Here is a 26,971-nt window from a genome sequence, read left to right on the forward strand (position 1 = left end):
AAAATTTATTACATTGAATTGAAAACTAATCTATTTTTTATATCCTCCCATAATTTCACTTTTTTATTTAGCATTCAAATACCTCACCGAATACTAAACAAAAAAAAATATTTGTGTTCTACGTAGTATTTGTCGATTTATATACCTTTATATTCTTAGAGATGTATTAAAAAAAAAGTTTTTCTTATTAGTTTTAATCGGATTGTTCAAGCAACGACATAAAAAATTTCAACATGTTCTTTGAATTTTATTGTTTCGTATTAAATTTCGGAAACATTGAAATAGTTTTAAATAATCAATAGCATCAAAACTAAAAAAAAAAAGTTCCTATGGGCTCTTATGTAGTAGAGGTTGAAAACAACAATACTACAATAAGTTTTAGTTCGAACCAATTTTGAGAACTATTGTTTGAGAAGATTCGCAAAAATCAAAAAGTGTTCTATTATAAAAAAAAAAATTATAAAAAAATGCAAAAATGCTCAGATATTTCAGTACAAATATAACTATGCTAAATGAGTATCTTGATGTAGTCGATTCCTCAGTTACTATCTCATTCAAATTGTATTTTTTTAGTGTTTCATGTCGTCAAAAATATAACGATGATTACTAAACAGTACTTATCTCATAGCAAAATTTAAAAACGAACACAAACACATACAGGATCTCAATGAAACTTAATGTTTCCTCGAAGAGATTCCTTTCACTTAACTCTAAGCGTACATCTTTCGAGGATATGATGGCTAGCATCTTACAAATGCTAAAACTACCAATCCACAGAAAGTGTACTATGTATGCCGTGACCGGGATTTGATCTCATGACCGTTGGCTTAGAAGACTGGAAGGCTATCCTCTACGCCACGGGCTGCGGCATAAATTTGATTCGGTTTTGATTAAAAAAATGTATAAAGTAAATACACACATTGCTTTAGCATCATTCAATTATGTAGCGTGTAATTGTGTTCAACAACTATATCTATAGTGATAACAAATATATTTGAAACAACATGTTAATCATGTAAAGATTTACAAAATAATATATTATATAGTGTTTTATTGATGTTGTGAAGAATGACTTACTTTCATCATAAACAAAAAAGCTAACAATACCTTATTAAAAAACTACTCATAAAAAATAAATATTTGTAACTTGGGCAAAAACAAAACGCATATACCTGTATTTCCTTATCTACAACCAAAAATTGAAATTCTTTCAAAACTAAGTTTCTTTTCCTGAGGTACTTAAGTTTTTTCCTGGGGTACAACAACCTTTTCAAAGCTTCTAAGAACAAATACTTTTTTTATATATATATAACAAAAACATTTTTATTCAGTTGAATAATAAGACCACTAATCATGATAGTAGAGATCGAAGCACTCAGACTTAAGCCAAAAACAAAAAAAAAAGAGGAAAATCAAAATTTCAATTAAAAAATTGTATTGAAAAAAGTTTAATTATGTTATAATGATTAAATTAAAATTAAAAAGTTGATAAAACAATTATCAATAATCAAATTTCAAGGAAAATGATTTTATTTCCAAAGAGTTCTAATTGAGTTTACTTATTTTACACACCTCTTTTCAATCAGCATTCAAAACAAGTATCAATTCTGAAAAACTAAGTTTATTTGAACATAAAGATAAACAGGAAACATCTTATCAAAAATGTAAGACTACTAACAACAACAAATTACTGTATTTAATTTCAACAGCAATAGATCAATGAATTTTCTCAGCCAGAAGAAAAGAGAAAAAAAAACTTGCAAACCAAATATGTCAATTTGAACTTATCTATCGGTATTCAACTGCCGATCAATCAATTCATCACATTCACAATTCATCATCTTAAGAATCAATATAATAAACTGTTCTAATACCTGGTAGGTATCTATTTTTCTGATTTCCTTTAAACAACTTCGCTGGCGAAGTCACCTTTTTCAAAATTCGATACTAATTATTCTATAACCAGCTTTAACGAAAGTACCAAAATATTTAGCTTTTTTCTTAACGAATGAACTGCGCCATCTATATTTCAAATTACATGCCAATTTTAGAAACAGCATTGAAAGACGAGTAGAGCACACACACACACACACACACACACACACACACACACACACACACACACACACACACACACACACACACACACACACACACACACACACACACACACACACACACACACACACACACACACACACACACACACACACACACACACACACACACACACACACACACACACACACACACACACACACACACACACACACACACACACACACACACACACACACACACACACACACACACACACACACACACACACACACACACACACACACACACACACACGCAAACTCTCTGAATAATAGCTAGAAATATATTTAAGAAAAATACTTAGCCGGGTCAGCTAGTTAATTATAATTCCAACGACTTGGATAGATTTTGCTTTTGAAGTGTCAACTAAGTCGGAAAAGGGAGTTTTTTTGTCCAGGCTTCCAGGGTTTGTCCATAAAAAAGTAAAGATGCAATATTAAAGAACTTTTGAATTCATTTAGGGTCCCCCAAGAATTTTTTGTTTTTTGAAGCTTCTGAAAAAAGTTACAAGCCTCCAAACATGCAATAGTGTCAAAATGACACTCTAATGCGGATGAGGGTTAAACTGTTTTTGTTTTTTCGTTCCATCTATCACATACTTATCATAAAATAATAGTATACCTAAAACTGAAAAAAAATCCATGTGTTATTGTTGGCATATGTACGAAGTACTCTTGTGCTCCATAACTAGTCATCTTCCTAGGACTAAAGGGTTACTCGGAATTTTCATCAGTAAGATATTTTTAAAGGCATGTTTTAAATAGATAGTTATTAATTTAACATAGTATATTTAAAAGATGTTTAAAAAACGATACTCCACTAGTAGTCATAATAAACCGACATATGAATGAACATAAACGTAATAAATAATAGTGTTAGCACTTTTTGGAATTGAGCCAATCACCGCGAGTCGAGTCGAAACTGAACAAAACGAGAAAAAACGAAAGGCTATGTAGCTCGGTTAGCTCACCAAATCCGTTCCGACAGGATGAGTTCGAAATGGGGGAGCTTTTCCAGGATTCACTAGGCCCAACACACAACACTCCAATCCATCCAGCAATCAGCAGCCAGAAACTGACGTTCGAGTGTGAGAAAAGCGAAGCGAACATGAGCGAGTCCAAGTTAACGCAGGATGAGAAGAGAACACGTGAGCTGCCTGCCAGCCAAAGGAAAGCCTCAATGAAAGCCGTTTTCCATTCACTTTTCCTACGCGACGATAAAAGGGGATGAAAACTCGGAGAATCGATACCACGATAAGTGTGTAACATTTTTCCTTCTCGCTGGGGTGCTGAGGAATTTTTCGCTATTCCTAGTGTGTCTCGAAAGGGTGGAAAATGTGATATCGGATAGAGTTTTTCGCGTTTGGATTACATAAACGGTATGCGGATCGTCGGAATTTCCTATTTACTGATCAAGGACAGTGCCAATGGCCATCGCTAATCGGTCCAAGTTGTCTTGTGGTTGTGCCCATTGAAGTCGATTTTTCGCCCATTCATTTTCATCCGGAACACGGGGCCTCTGTGTGGGGATACAGTGAAAAAGAGGGCTGGAAAAACGTCATCTATTATTGATCCGGGTGGATTTCGGGCCACGGGATCATCGAGCGAGTCTAGCGTGCGTCTGGTCGGTTTCCGGGTCCTGTTTGGATACCTTACTTGGATTAAATACAGACCCCTCGGAAGCTCTCGAAAACCGAGAAAAGGATCTGAACCAATCGAAAGCTTTCTGCTGCGTCCGTTGAGTGGCGTTAATTATACCCCCAGTCGAAACTCGAAAAAGTCAGCGATAGCAAAATGCAGCCCCCACCTCGAAAAGTAAGAAAAATAAGAACGATTTTTTATTCATGCGCCAGTGTATGTGTGTAATTTTCATGGGATGACTACTATGTGGAAAAAATAATAATTTCGAAGAAATGAATATTGAATTTAGCACCTATCTCGAGAAAAAAAATGGAGAAACAAACGAGTTATGAATATTCGAGAACGCAGAATAGTAAATTTCGTTCCGGAAAACTGGTAATTGAACCAGTTTTTCGCTTAAGAGACGCTTATTCTGACATTAAATTCAACTCAACAATAATTCTCAGGAAGATTGCAAATTTAGGTGAATTTCAATTCTTGAATTCTCACTGAAATATTCCGTTCCAATTCGGAATTTTTTGTTATGGTTTAAAGTTTAATTTTCTGCCTTTTTAATCTGAATATTCTCGTTCTAAGGTTATGAGAATTATATCGAATATAGTTTTAGTTGGAAATTGACATAGAAAACATTTCATTTTAAACATAATTTGTAATATTAAGTTTAACAAGAGTGAAGACATCATTTTCCATAAAGCTTAGAAGTTGTAAGGTTGGATTCTAAATTTTAATTTAAAACTGAAAATTTTAAATCCTAAATATTGAATCTCTATCTGGAATCTGAATCTGAATCTTAATGTGAAATCTGAATCTGGTATCTTTATCTGAATTCTGCATCTGGAAATTTATGCTGGAATTCTGCATCTGAAAACATAATCTGAAATCTGAATCTTGAATCTAAATCTGAACTCGGATCTCTGAACCTATAATCTGCATTCATTTTATTTCTAAATCTTATATTCAAATCACTGAATCTCTGAAATCCGAATCCGAAATCTGAGTCTGAACTCAGAATCTGAGATTTGAATTCTGAAATCTAAATCAAAAATCTAAATCTGAAATCTGAATTTGAAAACTATATTTAAAATCTGAATCTGAAACCTGAATCTAAAATCTGAATCTGAAATCTGAATCTGAAATCTCAATGAAAAATCAGTTCATCTCTTAAACGGAGACACCGGACCAGGGCACACTTGGTTGTTCAAATTCTTAGGTAAAAAGAAATACAATAATTTACCTGACAATGCCCAAAAACGGGTAGAAAACAATTTAGCACTACCAGAAAACACCCAGAATAGGGTAGGTAGACCCAAAAAACAGACAACGGCACAATTGCCGAGCATTCGGAGGTTTTTGCTACCTAGTAGTAGTAGCTTACCTAACCCGGACAATATAAGGGAGGGAAACGATACACATTCATCAATCGAAAACGTTCACTGAAGAAGGTAGTAAGTTGCTATCGAAATACTGGTATATGAACTTATCATTTACCGTGGTTGAATTAAAAGGAATCTTTCGATTGCTTTGATTCAGTTGAATCATTCAACCAAGTAGGCTCATACCACAACAGACTGAATCTGAAATCTGAATCTGAAATCTGAATCAGAAATCTGAATCTGAATCTGAATCTGAAATCTGAATCTGAAATCTGAAATCTGAAATCTGAAATCTGAAATCTGAATCTGAATCTGAAATCTGAATCTGAAATCTGAATCTGAAATCTGAATCTGAAATCTGAAATCTGAATCTGAAATCTGAAATCTGAATCTGAAATCTGAATCTGAAATCTGAATCTGAAATCTGAATCTGAAATCTAAATCTGAAATCTGAATCTGAAATCTGAATCTGAAATCTGAATCTGAAATCTGAATCTAAAATCTGATTCTGAAATCTGAAATCTGAATCTGAATCTGAAATCTGAAATCTGAATCTGAAATCTGAATCTGAAATCTGAAATCTGAAATCTGAAATCTGAAATCTGAAATCTGAAATCTGAAATCTGAAATCTGAAATCTGAAATCTGAATCTGAAATCTGAAATCTGAATCTGAATCTGAAATCTGAATCTGAAATCTGAATCTGAAATCTGAATCTGAAATCTGAATCTGAAATCTGAATCTGAATCTGAAATCTGAAATCTGAATCTGAATCTGAATCTGAAATCTGAAATCTGAATCTGAAATCTGAATCTGAATCTGAAATCTGAAATCTGAATCTGAAATCTTTTTGAAATTATTTTTTACGGCCTTATCGGTGAATGTTATGTTCTGATAGTGAGAACATTTCAAGAATTGAAAATTATAGATGGATAGAAGAAGATTAGAAGAAAATTATAGGTGTTGAAAATGAGCGGGTGGAATTTTTTTTTATTTTTTATTTTTTCTTTAATTTCAATTTATTTCAAAAACATAAATCACGATGATTAATCATAATTAATAGAATCTGAAATCTGAATCTGAAATCTGAATCTGAAATTTGAAATCTGAATCTGAAATCTGAATCTGAAATCTGAATCTGAAATCTGAATCTGAACTCTGAAACTGAAATCTGAATTTTTAATCTAGATTTGAAATCTCACTCAGAAATTTCAATCAGAAATCTACATCTGAAGTCTGACTTCCATTCCTGAATTTATATCGTGGTTTTATGCTGGGGTCCGTTTCAAAATCATGATGTTGAATTTTATTCTCACTCACAGTTCTTATTCAGAACTCAAATTCGCTAATCTTAGTCCCAATTTTCCTCATCATTCTAGGGCAACTACACAAAATTCCTCAAGAACCTGCACACCGAACAGCTCGCTAAGCTAGCGCTCAAGAATCAGAATGAGTGCGAACTGCTGGAGGACATCCGGCAGTTTACGCTCAAGCGTTCCGCCATCGAGAAGTCGTACAGCGAGGCGCTGCTCAAAATTTCGTCCGCCTTCCTCAACAAAAAGCAAGCCTGCATACCGGAAATTAAAATGGATGGCGCCGACGAACGATGGTAAATATCAATGCCTATTCCTCACAGAACACATACTACATACAAAGATACCTACGTATATATGGCTTGAATTTTATTATTATTACGCTACCCAACATAAATAAATCGACGGAAGAACACAGAATCTAGAGGAAGGGGGAATTGAGTTTTGTTTTCCCACAAATCTAAATTCGATGAGGTAAATCTGTTTTTGGCTATTTTTGGAAGTTTGATAACATTAATTTAAATTTAGAATAAAAGGAAACGAACGCATCCAAGAACAGCATCAGTATAAAAAAAAATAAAATCTATCTCCAACTCGTTAAGGAGCAACGTTTTCGGGGCGGTTTGCCAAATGAGATAACAATGATGAATGCCGTTTAATGATGTCAGTTGGTCTTCGGTCTGATGTGTTTGAGTGGGTGTGAAATTTTAGATTCGAAGTTCCGGTTGGTGATAAAGCTTAACCAACTGTGGCACTAGACCGAATCAGGTTTGAAGCAGTAGCTCTTCATCGAAATAGGTCAATATGGTTTTTTTATAACTTGAAAATCACTGGATATTATTTTGACAAAAAAATTTTTTTTCATTCCGTTCATAAAAGTAGAGTGGGAAAACCAAAAATATCAATAAGAGATAGGCTCATATGTCATAATTTTATTTTTTGTATTTCTGTCGGTCGAGTATCTCTAAGATGTGAATGATTTAGCGCTTTATGATTGTAGTTTTGGATAAGGTCATGAAAACGTCTTACAAGGGACTCTCTGGAGCCCCCTTTGAGTCCAAATTTTCAACGATCAAGATTTTAACTGTTGGCGATGTACACATTCCCAACATCTCGAGCCAATTGAGTTATTTCATCTCTGATTTTCATTAATTGTGAGTTTTGTAAGCCCTCACTTTTATACTCGTTTGTGGTGAACAATGAATATATCAACATAGAAATCAATAAAATATTCATAAATTACAGACTATTACTCACCAGCAGCTCAATTGAATTTATTTTGGTTTGGTGCATATTCCTTACCTGTGAAATAAAAAAATGCCTTTATTGTTATAGAATTGCTTAAACAGAAAAATATTTGACAATATTTTACAAGTCAGACTTATTTTAAACAACTTTATTTTTAAAACTTAGATTTTTATGGAAACATTCTGTTAATACATTCTTTATTTTTTTTTTTCCGATTCAATCAAACAACTTCATGAGATCTGTTATTTTCTTCCTCTGCTCTCAAAACACGAAACAGGAAAGAAGTGATGAAACAAGTAAACAGTAATTTTATGAAGAGATTTATCATGTTCTCTATGCAACAATCAGTCAGCCAACGCCTGTTTTTTTTAAATTTTTTTCCAAAATACATTTCATGATCGAATGTTCAGCTACGTAAACAGAAATTTTTAGAAAAATTGAAGGACTGTTTGAAACATTTCAGAATTAATATAGAGTTTTGGGTGAATATAAAATTGTAAGAAGATATTTTATTTAAAAAAAGAAAGTTTTATCTACTCTCTGGAGCCACAGAGAAGTAAGATTCCGACTCATCTAATGGATCAAGCGAGGGGAATGAGGGTAAAGTTAACAATACTTTTGTTACAATTAAAATACATGCGGAGTGCGTACCAGTTTCGTATTGGGGTTTTTAATCGAGTGACTGCAATCATGCAATGAGTATTATTTAATTGTCTAGAAAATTGTTTGTATAAAAAGCACACGAAGTCAATTTTCGGTAAAAAAAAACAACGTTTTAGGCATTTTTAAGTCAACTACATTGAGCTTAAAACAAATTTGTTTGTTTTTTCAATTTCATGTAGCTTACTACAAGAAAATTTTTAGAAGTCAAAAATCAAAATTTACGCGCTTTGGCATGGATCAGAACAAAAATCAGCACTTCCTTTATCTTTTGTTTTTTGAAAAGTTATATTTTATAATTTTCTGTGTTAAAAAAACGAAATATTATTTCGAACAGACTTATTTAAAATCGCCTTCTACAGCCAGTGTATTATTGATCGGAGAAACAGAACTAGAATATTGATTTTTAGTTTCCGCTAATATATTTTCATGGATGATTGCAGTGGAATAACTTAGGTACTCAAAGTTTAAAATTCCATATTAAGGAACGCAAAGAAATATACGCCGAAAAATACCGACATTCGACAAACTTGGTATCGTTGAGTTACCAAACGTTTTGTGTTTAGTTTTGTCCAATATAGTTTCATTATTAAATTTAAGACAATAGAGTTATGCTTGTAAGTGTAGCACACTTGCGGAGAGAGAGAATATGAGCTATCTCATATTTTCTCCGCAATCAGTTGAAAAAGTGATTTAACACTAAACATACCGACACTTTGTATATACCTATTCATACCGCGAGCGGTCAAATGACGGCAAACACCGTTTTCGCTAGAACTCCCTTGTTTCTCAACCGATTTCTACCAAATTTAAAGTTTTGAATAGCTTATAATTCGACTCAAATATGTTTCTCAGACAATTTTCATCTACAATCAATAACTTTAAAGTTATTTACAGTACAAAAAAAAATTTATGAAAAAACATGCTTCAGGAAAAAGGTTGTAAATCAGTTATTAAGTGCTCGAAAAAAATTTCACTTAGTGCCTGAGAAAGCTGAAGTTAGAAGCTATATGTTGCACATATGGAAATTTTTTTTGAAAATTTTCTAAGATCATGGCCACAAAAAATGTAAAAAAGTTGTGTAAAACCCGTACTTTTCAATCAATCGACCGCCAAAGCTGTTCCTGTTACAGTAGAAAATTTTGAAAAAGTGAATTGAAAAGGAGACGTAATTTGTCACATTTTGGCATCTTTAGATTTTTAAAATACTAAATACATAATTTTTGACGGCTTTTCAAAGGTAGTTGTTTTGCGAACTTTTTATGAATCTGGAGTTTCTGAGACAATCCCTACACTTAAATTCAGCTTTGCACTGGATTTTGAGTACGTTAACGTATAGTTTAGGCAATAAAACTATATGCAAAAGAAAGCAAATTTCATACCGGTTCTAGTGATGTAACTGCATTGGCGGTGCGATGCTTGAAAAAAATATAATAAATATATTTCTGAAAGTAAAACCAGAAAATTTGAGCGAATGCTCGTTTGTTTTTTCATTTCCTTTCATCCGTCTTCGTGTGCAAAATAGCTTTGAGATATTACCACCCACTGCGCCCGTCTGCCAAGCAAGAATTTGTGCTGACTTCTCAAAATTCAGAAACTAGTTCACTGTTTTATTTATCATATTTTTGCCAAGCATTGCACCGCCAATGCAGTTACACCACTAGAACCGGTATGAAATAAGCTTTCTTTTGCATATAGTTTTATTGCCTAAACCTTACGTTAACGTACTCAAAACCCAGTGCAAAGCTGAGCTTAGGTGTAGGAATTGTCTTAGAAAATCCAAAATGATAAAAAGTTCGAAAAACAGCTACCTTTGAAAAGTCGTCATAAATTATGTACTTCGTATTTCAAAAAATCTTAAGATGCCAAAATGTGACAAATTACGTCTACTTTTCAATTCACTTTTTCAAAATTTTCTACTGTAACAGGAACAGCTTTGGCGGTTGATTGATTGAAAAGTACGGGTTTTACACAACTTTTTTACATTTTTTGTAGCCATGATCTTAGAAAATTTTCAAAAAAATTTTCCATATGTGTAACATATAGCTTCTAACTTCAGCTTTCTCAGGCACTAAGTGAAATTTTTTTCGAGCACTTAATAACTGATTTACAACCTTTTTCCTGAAGCATGTTTTTTCATAAATTTTTTCTTGTACTGTAAATAACTTTAAAGTTATTGATTGTAGATGAAAATTGTCTGAGAAACATATTTGAGTCGAATTATAAGCTATTCAAAACTTTAAATTTGATAGAAATCGGTTGAGAAACAAGGGAGCTTTAGCGAAAACGGTGTTTGCCGTCATTTGACCGCTCGCGGTATGAATAGGTATACCACATACGTTATTCGAAAGCCGTAACACTTAAAAAAAATTTAAAAACGTAAAAATACTTGCATTTCAAAAACAAAAATAGTCTTGTCGTTAAATTTGCGAAAAAACAATCATATAAGGCGTAATCATCGTTTAAAGTTCAAAAACCGTCATTTGACCGCCTCCGGTACGTTTAGTGTTAAGCTTTGTCTGTCTACTAATATACGAATATATTCGTTTACCAGGTAAATCTATATCGAGACTGTCAAAAACTACTCTTACATTAAAAAGTTAATTTCAAAAGATTTTTGAAATTCTCTGGATATTTTTCAAACAATGGCAATTTTCCCGGTGAGGTGCCGAAATTCCCGGGTTTATCCCGATTTCCCGGTGACGCGATGAAATTCCAAAGTTTTATCGGTATTCCCGGTTTTTCCGGTTCGCTAGCAACCCTGAATATGAGCAAAAGTTTGTTCCAATTAAATGAAGCAAGCTTTAGTTGATGTGTCTCCGATAGAAATTTGACCAAAAAGTATCACCAAAGAAAAAAAAAGTAATGTTAGTTAAAGTTAGTTCAAATTGAAGTGACGTCCCATTTCAACAAAAAATTATAACCTACATTTTTAAACATGATATTAGAAAATTAAAGAAAAAAAAACTGTCTAAAATATTTCCTACGTTAAATGTTTGTTCGTGTTTTATCTAAAGAATCTTCTTATCGCCTCTCTGGAGCCACCTTACAATTAGTATCCAATATTTTCCTTTAAATCATGTCTAATTAGGGATGCTCTTTTATCATCTTAAACCCGGCGTTAATAATGAAATGAACTCACATAACCTTTATGGATGATTACCAAAAAACCAAAAACTAACAGCAGATATTTCGTGAAGTCTTTAAAAACTTCAAACAGTGTCAAACAACCTCACAAGTACGGACGAAATTAAGAAGTCTTGCTAAATTTTTACCCTACTAAGGCTATGATCATTAAGAACCCGGCCAGTTACAAACGTGTGTATTTCAAAAACTAGTCATTTGATCGAAAAACTTTCTATGGAGAAAATGAAGGTGTTTATATGATATTTAATGTAAAAATATATAAAAAAAAATTACTGTTGATTTCAAGAAATACTCTTACCTTATTATAAAATCTCTTTTTTATCTTTGCACACTTTTTCAGTTATGACGCAAAACCTTTACAAAATCATGATATTTTACACAAATTAACCTGGAAAAACAAATTGGAATCTGGTTGGAACCTTTTCATGAGTAGGCATCTCGAAGAATTTGACCTCTTAAATTCGGTTTCAACATAAATTTCTTTGTCTATCAGAACATATCTGTCACATTGCGCAAAAACCGGTTGCATAGATCCATGTAACTGCCCATTGTTATTTTTTGGGTGTCTACTAGACAGACAGCACTTTTTGCCTGCCGGAAACGGATTTACTGCTAAGTTAAGGAGTCTGCATTAAGTTATCCCCAATAACCAAAGATTTTTAACCTTAGTTGAGATCAAGGATTCCACTACGATGTATGGTTTGAACTCCGTGAGCATCCTAGAGTGGCTTCTTATACTTCTTAACCATTTGAGCCCAAAAAAGTTTCAGAAAAAATCAACAGTTCATGAATTTTCAAATCGACAATGAAGAATTTCTAAAGCGATTGTGCGAAAAAATTTTTTATCATGTCTTTCTGCATCGTAAATATCTCAAACTCAAGTAAATTTAAAAATCTGAAATTGACAGATACGATAGTCCTTTTTATAACCAACACACGCTGCTAAATTTTTGCATATCCGAGCTCTAATAACGTAGCTATCATCGAAACAAAGTGATACTAAATGATCATTGCTATAGGCCGTCCAGTTCCAGTCGATATAAAATGTAGAGATACTTAGGGTTATTAGCACTCTATGGAGCCACAGCAAATTTATCACCAACTTGCCTATCTGCCATTGCTTATTAACTTAGCCCCAAGTACACGCTCTCTCCTATTTAGCAGGGCACAGCAGTTGCATAGAAGATGCTCTGCAGTTTCTTTTCCGAGCCCGCAGACCCGACAGTCATCGTTTTGAACAATGTTTATCCGTTTGAGATGTAGTTTTGTAGGACAATGTCCGGTCAAGAGACCTGTGTAAGTACTTAACTCGTGCTTGCTTAGGTTCAACATGTTTTGGAGAGTCGTGCGCTTGGTTCAAGATTCATTGAACCATTATTAATTATTTACATAGTATACCGTCTCACGACATAACTTGACGAACATAATTCCTATAATCACTCGGTCCATGGCAACCGTTCTCCAATTTCTCGGACATCCCACGTTCGCCAGATCACGCTCCACATGGTCTAACCACCTCACTCGTTGCGCCCCCGCTCGTCTTGTTCCTACCGGATTCGTAGCAAACACCTGTTTTGCAGGACAGTCGTCCGGCATTCTCGCAAGATGTCCCGCCCAGCGTATCCGGCCAGCCTTCACCACCTTCTGGATACTGGGTTCGCCGTAGAGTCGCGCGAGCTCGTGGTTCATCCTTCGCCTCCAAACTCCGTTCTCCTATACGTCGCCAAAGATGGTTCTTAACACTCGTCGCTCGAATACTCCGAGTGTACGCAGGTCCTCCTCGAGCAATATCCATGTCTCGTGCCCGTAGATAACAACCGGTCTAATGAGCGTCATATACAGGTTACGTGAGAAAGCTAAGTCTTCTCGACCGCAGTTGCTTGTGGAGTCCATAGTAGGCACGACTTCCGCTGATAATTCGCCTCCGGATCTCACGGCTGGTGTCATTGTCTGCGGTCACCAGTGAGCCGAGATAGACAAAGTCTTCGACTATCTCCAGCTCGTCGCCGTCTATCGTGACCTTGTTATTACTGGACAAGCGGGTTCGGTCGGTCTCGGATCCGCAGGCCAGCATGTACTTCGTCTTGGACGTATTAATCATCAACCTAATCCTTCCTGCTTCGTGTTTCAGTTTGCGGTAGATCCCTCCACCGCCGCAGATGATCTGCCGACTATATCAATGTCATCGGCAAAGCAGATAAGTTGACTGGATCTGTTGAAAATCGTGCCCCGCATTTCGCCCACCGCTCGTCGAATAACACCTTCTAGCGCCACGTTGAACATCATGCAGGATAGACCATCACCTTGTCGAAGCCCCCTGCGCGATTCGAATGAACTCGACAATTCACCCGAAATCCGCACACAGCACTGCGTTCCATCCATCGTCGCCTTGATCAGTCTGATCAGCTTCCCGGAAAAGCCGTTCTCGTCCATGATTTTCCATAGTTAGCTCGTTACGGTCGATCGTGTCGTAGACGGCTTTGAAGTCGATGAATAGATGGTGCGTAGGGACTTGGTGTTCCCGGCATTTTTGGAGGATTTGCCGTAATGTGAATATCTGGTCCGTCGTTGACCGTCCCTCCATGAAGCCGGCCTGATGACTTCCCACGAATCTGTTTGCTCGTTGCTTGAACCAAGGGGGCTCGAAAAAGAAACTGCAGAGCATCTTCTATGCAACTGCTGCGCCCTCCTAATAGGAGAGAGCGTGTACTTGGGGCTAAGTTAATAAGCAATGGCAGTTAGGCAAGTTGGTCTAGTCGCTTCTAGGGCGTTTATCACCAAAGAGATTGCGTTCCTGTGAAATCTGAAACAAAACATGTCGGAACAGGTGCCAAGCTATTCGAAAGTGCTTCTTTGATATTTAATTAGATAAAGGTCGAGTTTGAGCAAGATATCTTCAAAATATTTATTAAAAAGAACGATGATCTTTAACCTTGAGCATACCATACTTTCAACCACACGTATCCACACGGTCAGGCATTCAGGACGATTTATGAGAAAATAATTAAAAAAAGGGCAAAAATTACATTTATTTTGAAATTTTTGGGAAATTGTTATTAACACAAAATCTAAAAATTTTCAAAGAGAAATTTGAGTTTTTTATTTGATTTAGCAATTAATCTGAATAAACCCGATCAAAATTTGGAAAGCTTTAAAAATATCTAGACATTCCGGCCAGATTAGGCTTATCTGGAATCTTCACTGGATTTATGGGCAAGCATGAATATATACAGAAAATCTAGAATAAACTAAAATCAAAGTATAAAGCGATACTTGTCAGCATTCTCCTGTATGATCTACAGTGAAAGATTCGCGGGTACACCTTAGATGTTTTGCTGAAACCACAAATTTATAATGATTGTGTAGCTTTAGACCAAACCCACCGGGCGTTGCTATTTCGGTCGGTATTTAAGATGCTTTGATTGGTTGCGTTTTTATCTACTTACTGATTTTCGCATCCATTGTTGCCATCTTGGTTGGTGTTTGTTTATTTTCTGATAGAGACGACCGGCTGCGTTGCTACCGGGTTGCTACATAAACGCATCCTGTAACAACCTACTGCTCGAATGCTATTTCTCGAATCAAGTTAGCGACTGTTGGTGCGATGATGGGTTGATAGATATGTTGCTGAATGTACGCGATTCGAGGTTTAGCAACCATTGGTGGGCCTGGTCTTACAACATACGTTTGGATATTTTATGAATTATCCAAAATCATTTAAAAAAATTTACATGTATTCGGCCGACCGAATATTCGGTACATCTCCAGTTCTAAGCCTCTTTTCTTTCTCATTTTCCATCAGGAATATGTGGAGCGTATGGCAGACGGTTCTGGAGGAGAACGAAAAGCTCGCCAGGGCTAGGCTGGCCGCAGTAGAAGTGTTCCAGCAGCAGATAGCAGATGAGGCCAAACTTCTTCGCAGCAGCAAGCTCGGCACCAGCAAGAAATGTGTCGAGCATCTGGCCGTGGTCCAGAAAGAACTCCAGCTCTCGGTGCAGGATGTGGACAAAACCAAAAAGTGTTATTTCGACGAGGAACATTGCGCTCATGATGTGCGTGACAAAGCGCGTGACATAGAGGAAAAGTTGAAGAAGAAAAAGGGATCATTTTTCCAGTCGATAACATCGCTGCAGAAGAATAGTGCTCGAGTGACTTCGCGTAAGGAACAGCTTGAGGAGAAATCTACCGGGGCTCGTAACGATTACATTTTGAGTTTGGCATCGGCCAACGCTCATCAGAATCACTATTTCACCATCGATCTGCAGACCACAATGGCTACGATGGAAAATTACGTTTACGAACGGGTAGCCGACTATCTAGCCTTAATAGGACGTACGGAACTTCTGACCTGTTCGGCTACTCAGAACTCTTTCGGAAAGATTCGAGACCAAGCTCAGCAGCTCACGCGCGAGTACAATCTTCAATGTTGTTATCTGTACTATCCGGTTCTCAAGCAACACATTCAGTACGAGTTCGAACCGTGCGATAATGACCCGGTCAGGAAGATCACGGCCGATCACGAATCTGCCACTGAAACTTTGAACCGAGAGGGCAAACGCTGGGCAGGTCGTGTGGCACGCGAAAGCAACGTCATAAGGGAGAACGCCAAAAAACTGGCCATTTGCACAGCGCTGCGTGAGGCGGGCCATCGCAATGATCCGAACGACCAAAACGGACCGGATTTGGAAACCAAGATCGAAGAGTTCCGGGAAAATATTCGCAAGGCTGAAACCTACAAATGCAAAGCCGAAGCCCGGCTAGAGTGTTTGAGAGTCGGCGGCATCAACGTGGACGAATGGATCCAAGAGGCGGAAACGTTGAGCGTGCAGGAGATGCCCCGATCGGCCAGTTCGTTGTCAATGCGAACCGATGCCTCTGGACAAGGGGTGAGTTAAAGTCTGGGGGGTTTTTCCAACCGGTGGATTTTATTGATTGTTGTTTTTGATTCATTCTAGGAGAATCCCAGCTCTGACTCATTCTATGACAGTGACAATGCTGAACAAGATCAACCAATGTCGGAATCATCGCCAGCACCGAAACAACCGGAACCGCCAGCGGATGGTTTCCCCATCGATAGCGATGAGGATGAAGGTGAGATAGAATTCTAAATATGAGGCCCTTGGAGTATGAGTGCAAGAAAGCCTAATTTCGAGAAATGTAAATAAAATTCTAAAATTCTAAACAAACATCAATTTATAGTTTGAAGAATGAAGAATCGTTTGGTAAACTCAAAACCGATCATTTTGGCACTTGTACCTCTTAGATCTGGGGCCTCATATATATAACATTAAAACAGGGCGCTTTCAAACAAGAAACATCATCGCTTATTTTCAGACTTCGAAGTCGAACAGGAACGCCAGAAAATCGAGCAGATCTCCCACACCTGGGATGACCCGATCAACGTCGACTGGGGTGCCGGCGCCGAGGAAGCTGAAACGGCTGCTGCAGCAGCAATGCCGTCTTCTCAAATTCCGGCTCAACAATCGGGTGCCGGACAAACATTCAAATGCACGGCACTCTACTCTTACACCGCACAAAATCCGGACGAGCTAACGATCGTCGAAAGCGAGCAGCTGGAGGTGGTTGGCGAGGGCGATGGAGATGGATGGTTGCGCGCCCGGAACTATCGTGGTGAGGAAGGATTCGTCCCACATAACTATCTGGATGTGGAACGGGATACACCGGTGGACACTCACACACCAGCCCAACTAACTTCTCAGATTTCATTCTCTTCGGTCGATTATACCGTGGATAATGAGGATCAAGATCAGATGCAAGATTCTGGTCAATCGCCGGATCAAATTTCAGTCATCTCTGCTCCGCGCAAGATTCAGCAGATGTACTGCGTTGCACTCTATGACTACGATGCCACAGCAGAAGACGAACTCACTTTCGAAGAAGGACAGGTACAAATCTGCAAGTTTATTAAAATTTGAGTATTGTTCGAATAATCCTTTTTTACAGATAATTAAACTTATCACCAAGAGCCCCCACGGAGTCGACGATGGTTGGTGGGAGGGTGAGTTGGGAGGCAAAATTGGAAACTTCCCGTCACTCGTAGTTGAAGAATGTGACGAAAACGGGGAACCACTGACGGATGCCGAAGATGAATCACCCCCACCATCGGCTCCACCAATGTTCGCGGCACCAGCTCCACCGCCGATGGTTCTACATGAGGCCACTCCTCCGGAAGGACAGAGCCCAGGTCGATTGATCCTAAATTGATTGTTGAATTTCTAATCTAACAGATTTTTTTGTTTACATTTTACGCAGATCCCGAGAGCAGAAACTCAGTTCCGGCTGTAGATCGATTCGAACTTGAACTTAACGATGATCAGTACGATAAATATGGTTCCCAGTTTTCGGCACCGCCACCATCTCAGCCTCCACCAGGTGAATACTAAACTTCTCATATAAACTCAATTGAAAACGCTAATTCAACTAACAATTTTCTATCGTTTCTCCAACGCTGCTCAGTTGTTATATGTGAAGAGCCAGAGGTAACCTTTAAACGTTCACATACAAATTATAGTTATCGATCACTCTCGACATAACATTGACCAATCTGCAAGAGCTAAACATCGATAAATTTCCCTAATAATGGCCCCTGCTTTTTAGACTGATATAATTTTCCTTATCTTTTCGTGTAGAGGGAGCTTATTTTCTGTCACTGCCATAGTTGCCATTGTGCTCGAAGAAGATACAGCCACCACAACCACATGTTGTATTTGTAGACAAGACAAGACAAGTGGACTCTCTCGTTTCCCATCCGCACGAAGAGGTTACTGATCATACCGAAGGTTTACTAGAGTCTAGTCAAGTGTAGCGTTTATTTGTTTACTTTTTAATCCTTGAAACACACATTTCCCGGAGTTTCATAACCGAAATGCGAATGTGTTATCAAAAATCAGCACTTTAATGCCTTCTATTTAGGTAAAGGGTGATACGGTCAAAATTTGATCAAGACGCGTGTAAATCGGCGAAATCGTTTATTTAAAAAATCAAATTAAATTTCTTTTTCAAGTTTAATTAGTATAAAATTCAGGAAAAATATTCAGTTAGGCTTCCGCTTTTCCAAACCCGAATTGCCGGGCCTTACGCTTAACCTCTGTCATCAGATTTTGTACAGCCACCTTGTCCACCTTCTTCGCCGCAGAAAGCCAGTTTGCCTTGAACTGCTGCTCGTCCTTAGCAGTTTTTTTGGTCTTCTTTAGGTTCTGCTTGACAATAGCCCAGTATTTCTCAATAGGGCAGAGCTCTGGTGTGTTGGGAGGGTTCATGTCCTTGGGAACCACCGTTTCTTCAGGAAAGGCAGCAGACGTTTATTCAAACACTCCTTCACGTAAATTTCTTGGTTGACATTCCCGAAAGCTACGAAAATGCTGCTTTTCAAGCCACAGGTACAGATGGCTTGCCAAACCAGCTATTTCTTCGCGAATTTTGACAGTTTCATGTGTTTGGAAATATCTGCTACCTTTCCCCTTCCTTTTGCCGTATAAAACTCCTGTCCCGGAAGCAGCTTGTAGTCGGCTTTGACGTAGGTTTCGTCGTCCATTACCACCCAGTCAAACTTCGTCAGCATCGTCGTGTACAGCCTCCGGGATCGCGCTTTGGCTGTCGTATCATCGCGATTCGGAGTCACTACCTTCTTGTAAGTCGATAGTCCGGCTCGTTTTTTGGCTCGATGCACGGTTGTAGACGATACACCCAGCTTAGTTAGTGTTTCGCTTGAAACTACCGGCAACTCTCTTTGTCGTTTCAGCGGCTTCCGGTTTTCGATTTCCCCCCGATCCAGACTTCCTGACTGCCGACAAACGTTCCCCAAACACTTTAATTACATTTGTAACGGTTGATTTGGCAACTTTTAGCGATTTTGCCAGCTTTGCGTGCGAGTAGCTCGGATTTTTGCAATGCGCGAGCAAAATTTTGATACGCTGCTCTTCTTCCTTGGACGGCATTTTGACAACTGAAGAGTGAATTCCAAAATTAAAATAGGAGCAACATTCTACACACACACAATCACCTTCAAAATGAGGGGTGTTCAGGTTTTTTAAATGCAAAATTGAAAGAAACTCGTCAAGTTGATATTGACCAAATTTTGCCCGTATCACCCTTTATCTTTGATTGTAATATTGCTATATTTCGTTAGTGTGCTCAAACTAGAAAAGGGCGAACTCGAAATTATTTCGACACCGAAAATATTATGCCAATTTTCTTACAATGTTTAGAATCAAACCAAAAGTTTAAGGTAGTTTTGTGCATATTTACTTCGAAAATCAAAAGAAAAGTAAATCGATGGAGCCTTGAATGTAAAATTGAACGCATTTTCGCTTGATGCCCTCCATCAAAGTCTTTACAGTGTTACCGGTACCAATTTCACAGTTTTTTTTTCCATTTTCATAACATGTTCGTCTTTGACTCTTCTGAAGTTCCTGCTTTATTATTGCCCAGTATGTACTGCTTCACCGGGCGCAGCTCCGGACAGTTTGGCGGGTTCATGTCCTTTGGAACAAAATGGACAGAATTGGCCACATACCATTCCAGGACACTTTTAGAATAGTGGCATGATGCCAAATCTGGCCAAAATAGTCGTGCTGCTGCAAGAACGGCAAAAGGCGCTTCTCGAGGCACTCAGATTTGTAGATCTCGCTATTTGCTGTGCTCTTTGTCACGAAAGGCTCACTACTTAGTTCGCAAGAGCAGACGAGATATTCGGAGGCGAACTTCGACATTTTCTTCTTCTTAAATTTGTCGTCCACATCGAACTTGCTCTCCAACTCTGGAATTTGCTTAGAATCGGCTTTTATATACGTTTCGTCGTCCATCACACAGCAGCCATATTTTGTCAGCATCTTCTCGTAGAGCTTCCGTGCCCGAGTTTTAGCCGTCGATTGTTGCCGTTCATCGCGGTTCAAGAAGTTCTGTACCTTGTATGTATGTAGTCCAGCTCTCTTCTTTGCATTCTGGACGTACACTGCCGGCCAAAAGTTTGGGATCACCCACTAAAAAACATGCAAATTTTGATCGTTCATATCTCAGCCGTCTTAGGACATATTGAAAATCTTCTGATTTTATTTGAAAGATAATGAGCAATAGCTATCTCGGAGGTATTCTGCCCAAATATAATGTTTTAGTTTTGAACTTAAAACTTAACCTAAAGTTATAACCTTTTCAAAAAATCGCACTCAATATTCAAAGCCGATCATCTCCGGATAGGGTGGACCAAATCTCAAAATTTGAGTGGCATTAGAATTGCTGTTCTTTACTTCTCAAAACACAATAAAAAAAAATTGAGAAAAAATTCAAAAATGTATTTTTAATGAATAAAATAGACACTTGAGTTATCGTCCAAAAGTTTGGGATCACCTCTTTGTATGGTGAGTTTGGGATCATTCTTATAAAAACATGCAAATTCATTTTATTCATATCTTTCTCATCTAACATCGTATTGCAGATCTGAAAGGTTCATTTGGAAGCTAAGAAATTGTTGTTTTTTAATAAATACATTCAAAAATTATATTTTGAAGTGATAACCATAAAAAATCACCTAAAATTAATTGTTTTTTTGAAAGTTCCCGGATTTTTTTAATAGTTCTCACCTTAAAATATAATTTTTGAATGAACTTATTAATAAACAACAATTCCTAAGCTTCCAAATGAACCCTTCAGATCTGCAATACGATGTTAGATGAGAAAGATATGAATAAAAAAAATTTGCATGTTTTTATAAGAATGATCCCAAACTCACCATACAAAGGGGTGATCCCAAACTTTTGGACGATAACTCAAGTGTCTATTTTATAAATTGAAAATACATTCTTGATTTTTTTCTCAAATTTTTTTGATTGTGTTTTGAGGAGTAAAGAATAGGGATTCTAATGCCACTCAAATTTTGAGATTTGATCCACCCTATCCCGAGATGATCGGCTTTGAATATTGAGTGCGATTTTTTGAAAATGTTATAACTTTAGGTTAAGATTTAAGTTCAAAACTAAAACATTATATTTGAGCAAAATACCTCCGAGATAGCTATTGCTCATTATCTTTCAAATGAGATCAGAAGATTTTCAATATGTCCTAAGACGGCTGAGATATGAACGATCAAAATTAGCATGTTTTTTAGTGGGTGATCCCAAACTTTTGGCCGGCAGTGTAGCTCTGCGGCATGCCGATGTTTTTAGCCAAATCACGGCTTGAGACGTTGGGATTTGCTTTAATCATCCGTTTCAACTTTCCCTCCGTCTTTTTGTTCTCCGGTCCCGGTTTTCTTCCAGCTGCTTTGCCTTGGTTCAACGTCGACCGCTCCTGAAACCGCTTCAACACTCTGGGGACGGTTGAATGGTGAATGTTCAACATTTTTCCCAATTGCCGGTGCGACAGGTCCGGTAATTCCAGGGCTTTGGAAAGAATTTGTTACCCTGGACTCGCGTTGGTTCACTTCCTTTTTTTGTTGAATCAAAAAATACGACTTTGAGTTTCACAGCTTGTAAACAATACACATCTATGAGAAAGTGTGCCAAATTTTGTTGATTTTTACACAATGGTAGAAAAAAATTATGCCCTGTTAAATGTGTCACAATAATTTCGTGTTCGCCCTTTAGATTTTCGTTTTCGCACTTTTGTTTTAATTGAGGGAGTTTTGTAAGTCACATCGCAGATTCAATTCGTCAACCGGTCGTTTCCTAATTTCCTTAATAAACATTCTACTTTAAGCAGAACCGAGATGGGTATTGTGTGGGTCAAGCTCAATATGAGAACCGCAGTGCATATTATATGACGCATCTACGGGCACGGGCACTCGTCATGAGTTCGTCGTTAGCTATCGCTATCGTAATGGACCTCTCCTATGCACCGCGGACGTTCCTCAATCGTCACTTTGGCATTATGTGGTTTCCACAGGTATGCATAATACATACATACATACGCCATACATAAAGCTGGCAACTTTCAAAGGTTTATCAGTCTCTGCAAACTACTGAGTTTCCGCAAGTTACACTGCTTGTCTAACCTGCCCAACTTGCCAGGCCACGTACCGCAGTATGGATCGGGTCCATCTCTGAATCATCTTCTCTAATATCTTACAAGTTGTACTGATGGCTCTCTGAATGGCCTTCGAAGAATTCCACTGTCAAGGTCTCTACTGCAACGTGCATACCGCCTGGCTCCGGAGCATTCTCTAGTTTTAAACTGACTTGGCGTGTGAAGTTTTCCTTATAAATCTTATCAAAGTTCCCCTTTCGGAAAAGACTCAACTTGACAGCACTTCATCGTCAACAACTAAAAAGTTGATGTGCTGAAGTCTCTTAAAACCCGGACTTTCTTCCCAGGGGTGGGCTTCCAGAGAAGACTAAACAAAATGGTGTTGGCGAAATGAGGGAAGTTTGTGTAGGTTCACGAACTTAGTCGCCGGGGTAATATCCGTAGTTCTCCGCAGCATAAAATGACCAAACACAACGCTTAAAAAAGACGTTTACAAAGGTAACTAAACTGCAAACTTACCGATAAAATCGTCCTTGCACCTGCACACAAGCTACCGCCAGAAAACTTTCCCGGGCTGAGGTTGGATGCCAAAACGTATAGCTAGGCTTTTAACTCCCGAGATCGTCGTAGACTCGAATCACAACTTGCGCGGCACGTACTATTCGGGCGGATTTATAGAGGAAAATAGTTGAAGGCAGTAGGGTTCAAAATGCTAAGACCTCCAGGTTTTTTTTTTGGTCTCAAAGAAAACCCCATAGGAAAGCCACCTTTGGTAGCTCATGATGACTGTCAAAATAACGATAAGTTATTCCGTAGTCGTTATGAGTGGAATTTCCATTTTACCGAAATACATTTCAGCACACAAAGATCCACTCCCAATAATACTGACATGATACAAGTTCAAATTATGCATTGGAGATACTACGGATATTACCACTTAGCCAACTACAGGCCGTTACATATGTATTTGGGGTTTGTAAGTCCGCGACCCTATTTTTCGGTCTAAGCGTTTTAGTCCCCGGCAATGAACATGGGGCTCTCCCCCGTGAGCACCTCGACTAAAGGCAGAAACACAATACAGCGTCGGTCGTCGCGTCACGTCAGCGGTCAACGCTGTCGATAAGTACTAAAACGCGGACGCGACGCACCCGACGATTTTTGCATCACAATTCAGCGTCAAGAGACGACCGACGCTGTATTGTGTTTCTGCCTTAAATCATATCTATTTTTGAAATAGGGGTTTTTCCTGTTATCCACATCGCGGCCGATTATGATTTGTTGGTTACCTAGTTGCCGCCATCTGTTTTTTTTTAATATTTTTTACCATGTTGATCCGTAAATTCAGCTGCTTTTATTTCGGTAATGGACTCCTTAAGGTTCCGTGTTTACAGCAACACATTTTGTGATTTTTTTTAGTTAATTGTAACTTTTCGAACACTATAAATCTAGACAAATTTTCTTCGCACAACCTGTAGAATAAAAACAAACACCTTCATCGCCTAACAAAGACAACGGTTTGACAAATAATTTTGGTCACACGTAAAAGAAACATTCAAGATTTTATTTTCAACTTCCATCTAAACCTGTAGAATAACTTTGCTTCTTTTCAACTTTTTTTTAAAGGAGGAGGAGGAAGAGGAAGAAGAAGAGCAGGAGCCACCACGTACCGAAACAGCAGCAGCTATTGCTAAAAGTGAACAGGACCAGCTCAATCTGATGTCGGCCCAAATAATCGTAACTGCTGCCACGCCCATGCATGAAGAGCCCGACAAGAAGTTCCCGCCTCCGCCGGAAGACGCCCAGGCCGACGAGGACTCAGCCGAGGAGCAGCAAACGGAAATCATTGAAAAGCAAGAACAAGAAAAGGCAGAGGTAAGTGCAAAGGAAAAGTCCAAAGTGGACTCACCTCCCAAGGAACAACCGAAGCCGCCCCAACCGCCCGTGACAAAGCCACCGACTCCTCCGAAACCTGCCAAACCTCCGTCTCCCCCAAAACCGGCCAAACCAACCGTCATCGCCAAGGTTAAGCCAAAACCGGATCCACCTGCGGCCGCGAAGGAACCTGAACAGCCCCCAGCAGCACCTATCGAGGACCCGGTTGCACCGTTTGAGACCACATTCGAGGCCAACTTCGAGGCAAACTTTGCGGCCAACTTCGACGATGCATTCGGTAGCAGCAGCAGCAGCAACAGTCAGCCGGAACCGGAACCGGAAATACCGAAACAAGTGGTCGGTGGCAGGGCAAGCATTCCTGAGGAACTGGAACCGCATCAGCTGGCCCGGCTGCAAAATCTCAAAGAATCTAACGCATAATGGGCACAATCGCTTACTGTTATGGGCAAACACATACACAACTGTTATAGTAAACATACAAAAACGCAAAAGGTTCACTACTATCGACGAATTACTTCTATTCTATTTAGCGGAATCGTACCAGAAAATATACAAACATACACACGGGCATCTACAAATGCATCATCCATACAAGCACATACAAGTAACAACTTAGAATTGTGTAAAAATAAACACACGATCGAAGCTATCATATTATACTGAATCTTAATAGCTAAATTTAAACTTAATTCAGATTCAAGGTAAAATTTACGTAAAATTCGGGTTCAGCTGAACTAGCGATATTTTCAAGCAGCTCATGGATTGGCTGTTTTTCATTCCGTAAGTGAGCGATCCCTTCAAAGATAAATGAACTGCATATCTCTGAAAACCTTCTTCAGCTTCCTTGTTTTGGAAGATTCCTGTCTGGACGTTGTTCGTGGCGAATTACTTCAAGGTCTCCATCCGTAAATGGCAAGAATGTTTTCAAGATTCAAACTCTCAGAATGTAGATCCAGAGCAGAGATAGAGAACATACCTTCTAGCAAATTGGATTTCAAATTTCATATTTAACGTGAACAGTTCAGTATTTTATTTTTAAATTTTTAACTTCGAAGCCTTTCGGAGGGATAATTTTCAATGTAATGGATGATTTCGAAAGAAGGTTCATTTGATTATTGTTGTATTGATGAAAAAATTAAAATGAAAACCAAGTGAGATTCCATTGATACAACTTTACCGACCATGAACAATAAAATAAATTGTATGTTTTCGCGATTGTAATCAATAAAGAAAAGCATAGAACAAATATGATGGTAGCTAAACCTGAGCAGAACTAGATCATTCTGAATTGTTGAAGGAAACTGAAACACACATAGCCTATCGCCTCTAGTATCGATTTATTTATAACTATAAGAAGGCTGCTTTTGGTCCTGGAAATCCAATCGCAGTGGTTGCTTATGAACCGCTTAACAGATTAAAATTATTGAAAAAACAATCGACCGGATAGTGAAAAAACAAAAGATCGAAGAAAACAAACCGACAGTCGCGCAACTCTTCTCCACTAGCCTTCAACGCTAATATTATCGAAATGCAATCAAAAACCAAACTATAAATTTGTCTGATAAAATAACCGCGTGATTTCATGATTATCGTTTGTAACTTGTATAACTTTCAAGTTAAATCGTATAATTTTCAAACGTCGTTTGTAGAAAATTGCGTTCTGTTTGACGAATAATAAGAACCTCTAGATCGTTCGTACTGTTAACGCTTTCAAAAAATATATAATCTTAACAAACCATCTGATAAACTCTTAATTGGAAATACCATCTAAAGTAATAAAAAAAAAGAATGAAAAAATAGCATTAACGCATCCTCTGCAAAAAATAATCATATGTTTACGTAAGTAAAAAGCGCACGACATCAATTTAGTACTCCCGATACCAATAGTCAAGCATTATGTGTAGCAATAATAAGGATTTATTGTTGAATTAGTTCTAATCGAGATAAATAAAAACGCAAAAAGACGGCAAGAAACCCATTTCTTCAACCTCATAGAGTCACCATTTCCAAACAGAAATAAAGCGAGACTAGCAGATCAGCGCCGAATTATAAACTATTGTTTGATTATCTTGACTTGAACCAAAAACACTATACTCGTACCTATCACGGAAAGAAACAAATATCGAAAATCTTTGAGCAAAAAAGTACTTAAATTAGGCAACTATATACAAAACCTAACATTTATTGATCAACATAAGTAAAAATGCTTGAGTTATGAAGGACGAAAAGAAACGTTACGTTAAGTGCAATATTTACAGTAGTATAAATTCCTATTTTTAGGTTTTCCACCCTCATGGAATTGGTAACCATCACCATTGTCATTTGTGGTTATATATAAAAAAACAAAAAAGAAAGGAAAATAAGAAAAATATTATGCTCTATTAACTGTATTTAATTCCACCGCAAAAATGGTCATTAAAATGATGAAGAAGGAAGACAGTATCCTATCCACAGAATAAAAGTATAAAAATAAAAATAAGTCAATTACAGGTACATTTGATTCGATGATGAGTTGAGAAATCCCACCAGACAAACAGCAACACGTGTGTTTCGATTAACCTTTCACAAACCATCGCAAGTTAAACTAAGGTGGCTCCAGAGAGTCCAAACTTTCGTTA

The 26,971-nt window shown here is 37.8% G+C and overlaps 1 protein-coding gene across 1 annotated transcript; it reads left to right on the forward strand.

Moving 5' to 3' along the window:
• The first annotated feature begins 3,302 nt into the window (after positions 1–3,302).
• On the forward strand, positions 3,303–26,837 carry LOC129751927 (protein nervous wreck). The gene is made up of 9 exons (XM_055747715.1): positions 3,303–3,914; positions 6,492–6,721; positions 15,283–16,366; positions 16,436–16,571; positions 16,815–17,386; positions 17,445–17,685; positions 17,754–17,873; positions 17,958–17,980; positions 24,084–26,837. Exons 1-9 carry the CDS (start codon positions 3,894–3,896, stop codon positions 24,771–24,773), a joined length of 3,117 nt encoding a protein of 1,038 aa, XP_055603690.1. The 5' UTR covers positions 3,303–3,893; the 3' UTR covers positions 24,774–26,837.
• Positions 26,838–26,971: the final 134 nt, after the last annotated feature.

This window comes from Uranotaenia lowii, chromosome 3, assembly GCF_029784155.1.
Source record: "Uranotaenia lowii strain MFRU-FL chromosome 3, ASM2978415v1, whole genome shotgun sequence".
NCBI classification, from domain to species: Eukaryota; Metazoa; Arthropoda; class Insecta; order Diptera; family Culicidae; genus Uranotaenia; species Uranotaenia lowii.

What these genes read in the sequence shown, in the direction of transcription:
- LOC129751927 (XM_055747715.1), top strand. Translation starts at nt 3,894, where the DNA reads ATGCAGCCCCCACCTCGAAAA. An exon ending in TGCAGCCCCCACCTCGAAAA is followed by an intron (nt 3,915 to 6,491) that starts GTAAGAAAAATA and finishes TCATCATTCTAG; the next exon opens with GGCAACTACACAAAATTCCT. An exon ending in TCACTTTCGAAGAAGGACAG is followed by an intron (nt 17,387 to 17,444) that starts GTACAAATCTGC and finishes CCTTTTTTACAG; the next exon opens with ATAATTAAACTTATCACCAA.